This window comes from Mchenga conophoros, linkage group LG13 (assembly GCF_057382185.1).
Source record: "Mchenga conophoros isolate Kocher_MC1m ecotype Shallow Benthic linkage group LG13, M_conophoros_male_GT1.1, whole genome shotgun sequence".
NCBI classification, from domain to species: Eukaryota; Metazoa; Chordata; class Actinopteri; order Cichliformes; family Cichlidae; genus Mchenga; species Mchenga conophoros.
This window is the reverse complement of record NC_140538.1, coordinates 25276192-25286215: the sequence shown is the minus strand read 5'-3', so window position 1 is coordinate 25286215 and position 10024 is coordinate 25276192. Positions and strand designations below refer to the sequence as shown.

The following is a 10024-nucleotide window of genomic DNA, read 5'->3' as shown; positions in this document are numbered from 1 at the left end:
GATATGTTTGCAGCATGTTGTAATGCCATGCTTACTGCTGTGCCCTACCGACAGAGGTGGCGTGCCGTCATCTTCCACGGTGACCGTTAGTCGGTACTCGGCCTGGCGCTCTCGATCGGGAGGGGATGGGCGCGTCACCATCTCTCCGGTCACTCGGTCCATGCGGAAGGTCAGGTCCTGGTTTCCAGCAGTGAGATAGTAAAACAGCATGGCATTGGGACCGATGTCCCGGTCTGTCGCCATCACACGGACGACTGATGTACCTCCTCCAACGTTCTGCAAAATACATCAAAAAAGAAGCCTTGTTAAATTATGGATCATCTGTGGTAGACTATAATAAAACTTAACAGCTGAATACTATTTCTGTATACACTGACATCACTGGCTTGCTTAGCTTAGATCGTGTGTCGAGTGCATCCCTACCTCATTCACGCTGACGTTGTAGCCCCTCTGGCTCTCAACAACTGGCGCATTATCATTAACGTCCAGTATGTTGATGGTGAGAGAGTGGTCCGTGTGTCTGGGAGGTGAGCCATTGTCAGTGGCACGGACCTAAAACAATACATGTGAACTGATGTGCATTAGAACACAAGCCTCAGCATGCATTTTGATACCTGGCATTAAACCCCACAGAGGATAAATAAACGAAACGCATGCACTTTGAATACTTTATTAAAATCTGTTTTCATTAACATCAATAATATTAAAACATGACGAGTAAATGAAAAACACTTGTGCCTTTTGTCTCTACAGAACAACAGTCTCAAAAAATGTCTATTTGGTTTTCAATTAAAAGCATCAAACATAAGGCCTGGGGGCCAGAATCGGCCCAGCAAACACTCCAATCTGGCCATTGAATGGCTTTGGAAAATGTGAAGTAAGATCTCGGACTTGAAACTGTATTTTCTGAACTTTTTGTACTAAAGAAAGACCTCCCCCATTGCCATTCATCCTAACAAGTGTAATTAATAAACTCTTTAATGGTTAAAAAATTAAAGATGTTTTTTCATAATCTACCACAGAGATTTTTCTTCGAATTAATAAGAACTTCATGTTTTATAATTACTGGACTGTCTGAGTCTAAGCTACCAGAACTTCCTCTGTAATTTTACACGCTTCTTAGAATTTAACCTCAATGCGTCATACTGACCAAGACTCAATGTTGAATTGCACTTCTTTTTCATATACAGAGACATTTCAATGATTTTAATATCTAATTAAACTTCCTAAACAGTGACAGAAATGGGGGTTATGTGTGTGGCCCAACATGTAAAATGTGTTTGGAGTTCCTGGTTAAAAGTATGACAAGTAATTAGTTCATTGTTGTGCTGAATCAGGGATGAGGTGTAAGTTTAGAGCATGAATGTGAAAGAGACACAGGTGTCTGGTAAAACTGTCCTATAGTAACTATAGTAATCTGACCTTCAGTAGATAGCGGTCTACAGACTCCCTGTCCAGAGGAGCATTGACATAAACCTCTCCGTAAGTGTTGTTCACAGTCTTGATCATGAACACATCTTCCATGTTGCCTGCCACCAGAGTGAAATTGACCTGGCAAAGAGCAACAAGTCAGAATGAGTGAAAGAAAAATGGGGGCAGACAGTCACTGACTGAATGTCAGATGATTACTTCTACTTACTGCAACCAAAAATGAGAGTGTGGGTATTTTTAATAGCTTTTCTTTCACATTAAGAAAGTAAATTAAGAAATAAGAAGTGAGAGTCCACAACCTGCGCAGTAGGAAGTAGCAAAAAAGGAAAATGTGATACTGGCAGCTTAAGTTGGCCATCGAGATGCCAAAATCTAAGAGAGCCGATGTGAAACTGAAATAAGTTTAATTTGACTTCTTGTATTGCAATCTGAGGAAGTAAATATTTGTAGTACTAGTGCCAGATTAAGAGATACACAACCTAAAATAAGGGAAACACAAGTTATAAATGTCACATTCACTTTTGAGATGCCGGGAAAGCACGCTTGCTTGATTCAGGATGTGTTAGGAACTAAGAAGTGAAAAAATAAAGCACCATATTTGGGAAGCAACGTCTTTTTTGCTCTTTGTCAGCTGTTAAGTGCAGTAAAACGTAAAGTAAAAGATATGATATTAAGCGCCACACACAGAAGATCTTTCATTATTTTCTGCTGTTTTAAAAAAAACCCTCACCAGTCCATTTAAACCAGCATCTCTGTCCCTTCCCAGAACTACTGCCACCTTTGTACCCTTGGGTGTGTTTTCCGGGATGGCGCGTGAAATATCAGATGTGATGTCAAACTCTGGACTGTTGTCATTCTCATCCAGAATGGTGATGGACACCTGTACAGAGGTACGATCGAATGGAGGTTAAATTCCACATTTGCAAAGTAATACTTACCTTGAACATTAAATAAACCCGGGCAAACAAAACATAATGATCACGTTACACAGCAAACGCATTTACTGTTGTACTTAACATTCCCCATAAAAAGAACGTCTTACCTTCTGCAGTTCCAGAGAGGGATGCAATTAATAAAAGAGGAAGGCCATTAGCTTTCTGCGCCAGAATAGACACAAACACATGAAGTAATAAATCCACAAGGCACAATAATAGGAGGGGTAGGCCCGAAACAACACCATTCACAACAAAGGGGCGTACCACAGTGGAGTCCTTTTTGGGTCCTCCATCATCAGCGACAACAGTCAGCGTGTACATATCACCCTTTTCTCTGTCCAGCAGGCCTGTCACTGTGATGCGGCCCTGAAACAACACACAGACACGCATCAGCAGATACGGTAACCATCATAGAGTCCATACAAGATGTAAGTCCCAGTGTGACAGCGACGAAAACAGAAGAAAATTAACAAGTATCACACAAATCAACAAAGGAATCCCCATTTCTCATCTATCAAAGGAATCAAATGACTTCAAAGCACCTAAAGCACTTTGATCAGCTTACAGTCATACAGCAACACGAGTGTTAGCCTAAATCACCGGGGACGAGGTGTTACTGAGTCGCATTGCGGTTAATGGATGAAGCACACATGAAAACAAGGCATGCACACTGTGATCAAATCATCAGTGACCTTTCTTCCACCTCACCGTGACGCTGTCTATCTTGAAGAGGGCTAGAGCTGCGGGCGACGTGTCGGGGTCGAAACGGTACTTCAGCTGGTTCAAGTTGTCGGCAGACTGCGCCTGCACCTGGACCACCTCTGTGCCTGTGGCGATGTTCTCACGAAGCGAAGCCTCGTAACCAGCGGAGAAGAAGGCCACGGCCTCATCCAGCTCATTAAGTAACGTGACGTAAACGGTGCAGAAGCCGCGGTGGAACGGCGGAGCTTGGTCGGTGGCTGAGACGTTCATGAGGTAGGAGGTCTTGGTCTCGTAGTCCAGGTAGTCCACAGTGGTAACCAGGCCGGTGCTTACGTCCACCTCAAACTTGCGGTCTGAGCCGGATACGAGGGCGTAGGCGACGGCTCCACCATCACCTGAACAGCAAGAGAGGAAAAAGGTGTCATTTCAAAGAAAAACAACTTATAATAAAAAGGTGTTTTTCCCCCCACCTACTGTTACTAAGAATAACAACTTTAAAAGTTTGTAACATTGTTTCGATGAAGCTATAGTTACAAAACGTAACCTTTTTCCTCAAGTCTATTTTTTATTAATCACAGTTGTCAACGCTGGTCTTTTGGCTATATGATGTTTATTTCGGTTTCAGGCCTGATCCTGATCTAATGTTTTGGAAAATGTATGTCACGGCACAAGATGCGTCAGAAGCTGCCTAAGCAACACTTTACCCAACGGGAAGTGAATAAGAGGAAGTTTGTGCCATGGAGCAGAAGTAGTGATTTAAATGCCAATTGCGATGTTTCGTGCGCACCATAGTTACAAAACCAGAGGGGAAAAAAAATAAAGAAGAGGTTGGTTTGTTCTCTTTGTGGAGGCACCCACTAGTGTTAGGTTTATTGATCTGCAAGCTGATGATCAAAGGCACAAGCTATGCTAAATAGCACAGCTAAATATGTATTTCCATTTGGTGTTAGATGAAGAAAACCTGATGCTGAATGGTTATTAAAAAGATCTGGAATCAAACATTCCCTTTTCTTGCCATATTTGAAACCGAACTTACCAGTATCACGGTCAGTGGCACGCACCACAATCACAGAGGTGCCGATGCCAGCGGTCTCTCTCAGGCCCAGACGGTTGTACTGTTGCTGGGTAAACACCGGCACCTCATCATTGGCATCGTCTACGTATATGATCACCTGAGGAGGAGACGGTTCACATTTCCTAAATAAATATATCGAACAGCCACATAAAAGACAATAATTTCACCTCCAAACAAATTGATTATAATGCACATATAATATATTTTTCATCGGATGTGGTTTCTCTGCTTCTCACCCTCACAGAGCTCCTCATGCTGCCCTCATCACTGTTGTACGCCTCCACTTCCAACATATGGGAGCTGCTGGTTTCTCTGTCCAGAGCCCTGAGGCCTCTTGTCACCAGTCCGGTGTCTCTCTCTATACTGAACAGATTGTTGCTGTTCCCTGCATGCATCACAAACACGAGCGCACAGACAGAGAGACAGTGAAAGGAAGGGAAGGTGAGATGAAGCCAAGAGACCTGAACAAAATTGCACATTTAACCTAGGTTTACTGAAGTCCACTGAGTGGGTCATTTCATTTGCTGACATGGCAAATTCAACTTGTTTAAAGAGCCCGTCATCACAAGTACTCTGACTCTTTGGCAAGACCTGACTCATACACACTGAGTAAAGCTAAAGCACAGGAACCAAGAGGAATGATCAAATCAGTGAATCTTGAGAATTTTACTATGTTGACAATTTTCTAAAGAACGTATCTTCACAAAGCTGCCATCACATATTTTGAGACTGTGTTTAAACTTGTAGACATTCAATCAGCGAACAGGATGACCACGTGCAAAGGTTTTCTAAAGGACTGCGACACTTACCAGTGAGGATCCTGTACAGGACTCTCCCATTCTCTCCCTGGTCTGCATCTGTAGCTTGAACCTTTACAGACCAAAAATGAAAAAACAAATAAAGACATCTGCATTGTCTTAAAACATCTGCACAGGATCACGGAACTTAATCAAATGCTAAATAACATGGAAAAGCAAACCAGCTCCGGGAAAGGAAACAGCTCTGCAGTTGTTTTTGCTTTAAAATTGGCAAAGGCACGCTTTAAAAAAAGTGATAGTCTAATGGCAATTATTGCAACTTTATGTGAGAGCTATCATTGCTCAAAACTAAAATCATGACAGACTTAAACAGTTGGATTTGGTTACCACAAGGTTTGAGCATCTCAGTTTTTCTAGTCTCTTTCTCCGATGACAGACGGAACATTTCATATGCATTTTTAATAATTGTCAAGGCAGAGGGAGAAATCTGTATACTATCCCATGCACCACACATTGCCGGGTGCCCAGTGTCTTGTTGCCACAACAACCTCTTCGCAGCTTGGCAGCAATAAACTCTCTCTCTCTGTGTTACAGGCAGATGGCCAGAAACACCCAAAAAAAGCCAATCTCAGCACAGACAGCACGACTCCACAGCGTACACAGATAAACAGTGAAACCTATTGGGATGCTGGTGAATGGGCCATGTCATACGACTGACTTTCTGAATCCAGCATTGTCGCCGGCACTGGATGAGGCCGACTTTATGTCACACCTCGCTTCTCTGTGAATGTGTCAAAATCTGTGGAGGTACCTACAAAGTGCAGACTTAACTGCACACAGAAGAAACGCTCATTCAAGCACATTTACATGTGCAGTCAGGTGCACGCATATAGTGAGACCCACACTCTCGCGGTCTCTGTCTTGCCCTGTGTGTCCTCCTTTGCGCGCTCTCACTCCCTCCGTGAAGAGGGGCCCAACTTCAGTCTCATTAGTTTTATAAAGAGATGTAGAGAGGAGAGGAGAAAGAGGAGGTGAGGGGAGGGGGAGACGGGAGGAAAAAAAGTGGCTGGGGGTCAGATTGGTGAGTGATGAATAGGGCACTACACAGTGGAATGCACCACTTGGTCCATAAAAGGGGGTGCATGAAAGTGCAAGACTACATTGCGGAGCCAGATGTTGGAAGTGCAACCGTGTGGTGTAGACGCACAGCTTTTTTTTAAATCTAAGACTCTGTGTGACTGACAAAATATTTTATTGTCTTTGGCTTTGTGTCATTAAAGCAGCTGAGACGTATTACTTCTGTGATGCTGTTCCTGAGACTTTACCCCCTTTTCAACCCCGTTCCCCTCTTCCTCCCCAGCGTTTCCCCCTCTGTTTCTGGGAAAAGCCGTAGTTTGAGGGGGGAAAAACAAGAGCGTGCAGTTACAAAGTGTGGATCTACAAAACAGATCTGACCTCAACTACTGGAACGAAGCAAAGTTCTGCTTTAAAGTCTCCAAAGTGTCAGCGTGAGTATATATTTTCAAGGGATTTCAGCGTCAATATTAATTGCTAAGAATATACCACAACAGTAAATTATTGAAATCACTGGAGATGTTATATTGCTAGAATTCATTTTGTTTCTACTAGAAATTAATTATTAGTGAAATTGCGTGCACAGTCAGTTAAATTTGCAAATGTGAATCTGACAAACAAAGCGTGCTAGAAAAAAGTTTTGTTGGTTTCAAAACTAGCTGAGTAGTCAGATCTGGAGGAGCAACAATGTGGGGAGAAACAGAGGGAGAGCACCTTAGAGCCAGGCTGCCGAGCTTAAGAACAGCGCGTCTAATCACGAATATGTGCAAGCTACAATATGTGTGGGTGAGAAAGAAAGTTTGTGTTTGAATAGCTGTGTGTTTGTGTGTGTGCATGCATGCGAGTGCGGCGTATGTGCTTGGAGGCGCTGACTAATGAACTGACTCTCTAACGAGCCATCCTGCTCCACTGGCCTTTTCACAGCTTTCCTGGCATTTGGTCTTAAAAATAATTTCACGTCCCAATGTGTTTCCCTTAAACCGATAAGCCATGCTTTGTCTCCACTGAATTAAGGACGATGACATTTACAAATGTTACTATGCTGAAGATGGGAGGGAGGGATGGGGGTGGGTAATTGGAGACTGGGGTAGAAGAGGTGGGTTCCTTGCATTTTACAAGAGGGCAATTTAATAAACCCAATTTGTTTTACATTGAGGAAAGCCTGTCAAGCATTGACTGTTTTGTAGTCCTTGATTTAATAGCTACATAATTGCCGCAAATGCCAAACAGTCCCTGCATCTGGCTGTGCGTGCAGGCGTTTCTATGCATATTTGTGCATGTGTGTCATTGTGTATAATGAGCTCTTGAGTGTATGAGCCTAATTAAGCAAAAACATGAGAATAGGCCTAAAATAAACCTAGTCAGCAAAGTTAGGCTTGGCTGGAGATGCAAGCACGTCAAGAGAGCTGTTATGGCACTTTGATGGAGGCTGACCACACACACAGACACCCATACACACACACACACATGCATACACTGAAATTAGCCAAATAGACTAAAACCAACACTCACACAATCTCTGAAACATCCTGACTAATATAGCTTTCTCCTTCCAGAACCGAGACAATATGAACACCACTGATCCGGGCTCCAACGTCACCTTTACTTCTAACACAGAAAACATCACTCTGTCCACCCTCACCACCACTGCCACCTCTGTCACCATTCGACAGCCCCCATCTTATTCTTCACACATCCACGACCCAGAATTCACCATCATGGTGGTGCTGGGGCTGTCGCTGCTGCTGGCAGGATTTGCAGCCTTCCTGGCAGTGTGCCGGCCCTCTGAACAGGACGGGGACTCCGAAGCGAGCTGCGGGCCAGGGGAGAGTTCGACTCGTAGAAGGAGGACGTCCAGCGAGCCCCAGCTGAAGGTGTGGAAGAGGCTGGGCTCGTATCGGCGTTCGTACAATCTCTCCTTCAGACGGCCGCCTCATCGCAGGCCGCAGGAGCGCGAGAGCACACGCGCTCCCCTGCCTCCAACTCAACAGACAACACAGCCAGAGGCCAGCGGAGAACCCCACCTCACTGTGCCTTGTCTATTCGACTATGTTACCGAAATCTGACTTGAAGAGCACCTGAAGGACGATTGACTGTGCAGCAAACATCACTAATACCAGGAGAGAGTGAAGAGTGCATTTATAGTATTTCTCTAACCTTCTTTGAATGCTAGGTGGAGGAAACGCAGGAAAAGTATTTAAAATGTAGATAATCAAAAAGCATATTTTTGTTACTGATCCCAGGTTGAAGTTTGGATCACAGGTGATCTTTTTCATCACAGCTCTGTGCTATAGTCACAAGTGACTTTACAGTGAGCAAAAGAAATCAATACAGAAAATTTTAACACAAGACACCAGCAAAACGACTTGGAGGCGAAAATTAAGCCTCAGATGACAGAATATCACTTTAGTCTGTTTCTATATTTTCACTCAAATTCAAGCATCGCTACCCAACATCACACCTCTTGTTGCTCTGATGCACCGAAACCCATCCATCTGGAAATTCACACACCTTAAGACAAACACAGTCACGCTAGTCTCAGATTATGGGGGGACTCCCTGTATGGACAAGAAGACAAATGTAACTCAAGCCAAAAAGAGATCACTGTAACTCACTCAGTGTGTTTTAAGGAAATAAATTTGAGTTTTAAATTCGCTAACAGTGCCATATCTGTCAGGATGTGTTTTGCAGTATATATGAGCGTGTGTTTGTGTGTGGGCGTGTGTATTTTTCACCTGAAGGATGCTTGTTCCTCGGGGAACACTTTCCAGTATGCTGGTCTCGTAACTGTTTTGGAGGAAGATGGGTCTGTTGTCATTAACGTCCTGCACCTCGACGAACACGGTAGCCGTGCCTGTCCTTCGGCTGCCAGCCGGACCGTTGTCTATGTGCAAAAACAAACACGTTTGCATCAGTTTCAAGGTTAACATCAATTTTAGACATTGATAACAGAAACAGACACACTCACTGACACAGACTAAATAATCTATTAATCCTCCTAAAAGAGATTTTTTATATAATATACTTGACTCATTAAAAACTGGGTCATTTTCAGCTGAATGAGGACAATGTGCACAGTTTTACATTATCTCTGCTTCTTCTCCCAGCGCTGGCGTCTCTGGCCTCTTCAGCAGATAAGCTACCCCCACTCAATGCTTTCCAAAACAGGAAAACCTCCGAGTTTTTGTTCTTTTTTTTCCACACAGGAACAAAGGCAGTTGAGCAATGGTCTGAAATCACTGCAGATGTGCAGGCAGTTTTTTTTCCTTACACCATTATCATGCATGCACAAAGAAACAAGAGCAGCTTTGAAGATAAACCACATTATTTAAATATATATATAAACACACAGTATGTAAAAATGACAAAGACAAAAGATCAAGTTTTATGACACACCTATAGCTTCTATGATCAGAGTGTACGCTGCTTGCGTCTCTCTGTCTAGACCGACCACTGTCCGAACAATGCCGTCTCTGAAACCCACGCTGAATTTACCATCCTGATTACCATCTAAAAATGAAAAGAAGTCACAGTTTTAGAAATTAAGCGCATTAATATCTGTACGTAGTAAAAGGCACATGCAAAGGAGCTCAGTACATACACAAACTCTCACATGCATGGATGGATTGAAGGAAGGTACGGGTGGCACACAAAATCTCCCGTGGCTTTAAAAACTTTAACTCAAGAACACAGAAAAACACCTCCCACCGTGACCTCTGACCTGTGATGAAGTAGCTAAGTTCAGCGTTGAGACCCTCGTCGTTGTCAAAGCAGCTGAGGCGGGCTACAGTGTGGTCTCTAGGGACACTCTCCTTCAGGGAAACATTGTACACGCGAGGGTTGAAGGTGGGCGTCTCATCGTTTACATCCAGAACTGACGCACGCCACACACAGAAAGACACGAGGACACACGGATAGATGCACATGAGGACAAATAAAGGCAGCAGGGTGGTGCAGTGAGTAGTACATTTTTTTTTCCTTTTTGCCTTTCTTGCTCAGGTGTCCTGTTCTCTGGCTAATGGCAGCAGATTTTCCAATCTTCTTCAGTC

General features: G+C 43.6%; 2 protein-coding genes across 2 annotated transcripts in view; one reads left to right on the top strand and one right to left on the bottom strand.

Moving 5' to 3' along the window:
- Positions 1-10024, bottom strand: part of cdh23 (cadherin-related 23) — a 195916-nt gene that overhangs the window by 33850 nt on the left and 152042 nt on the right. Inside the window, exons 25-37 of the mRNA XM_085297424.1 lie at positions 9697-9849; positions 9372-9485; positions 8711-8859; positions 4953-5013; positions 4380-4528; positions 4105-4240; positions 3075-3463; positions 2631-2732; positions 2474-2476; positions 2162-2311; positions 1423-1551; positions 424-552; positions 49-276 (exon numbers count right to left, since the gene is read on the bottom strand). Of these exons, the coding sequence (XP_085153550.1) occupies positions 49-276; positions 424-552; positions 1423-1551; positions 2162-2311; positions 2474-2476; positions 2631-2732; positions 3075-3463; positions 4105-4240; positions 4380-4528; positions 4953-5013; positions 8711-8859; positions 9372-9485; positions 9697-9849 (1892 nt within the window). The remainder of the gene's footprint in view (positions 1-48; positions 277-423; positions 553-1422; positions 1552-2161; positions 2312-2473; positions 2477-2630; positions 2733-3074; positions 3464-4104; positions 4241-4379; positions 4529-4952; positions 5014-8710; positions 8860-9371; positions 9486-9696; positions 9850-10024) is intronic.
- LOC146561372 (uncharacterized) lies at positions 6216-8634 on the top strand. Its single transcript, XM_085297426.1, has 2 exons — positions 6216-6409; positions 7532-8634. Exon 2 carries the CDS (start codon positions 7544-7546, stop codon positions 8039-8041), a length of 498 nt encoding a protein of 165 aa, XP_085153552.1. The 5' UTR covers positions 6216-6409; positions 7532-7543; the 3' UTR covers positions 8042-8634.

What these genes read in the sequence shown, in the direction of transcription:
- LOC146561372 (XM_085297426.1), top strand. Translation starts at nt 7,544, where the DNA reads ATGAACACCACTGATCCGGGCTCCAACGTCACCTTTACTTCTAACACA.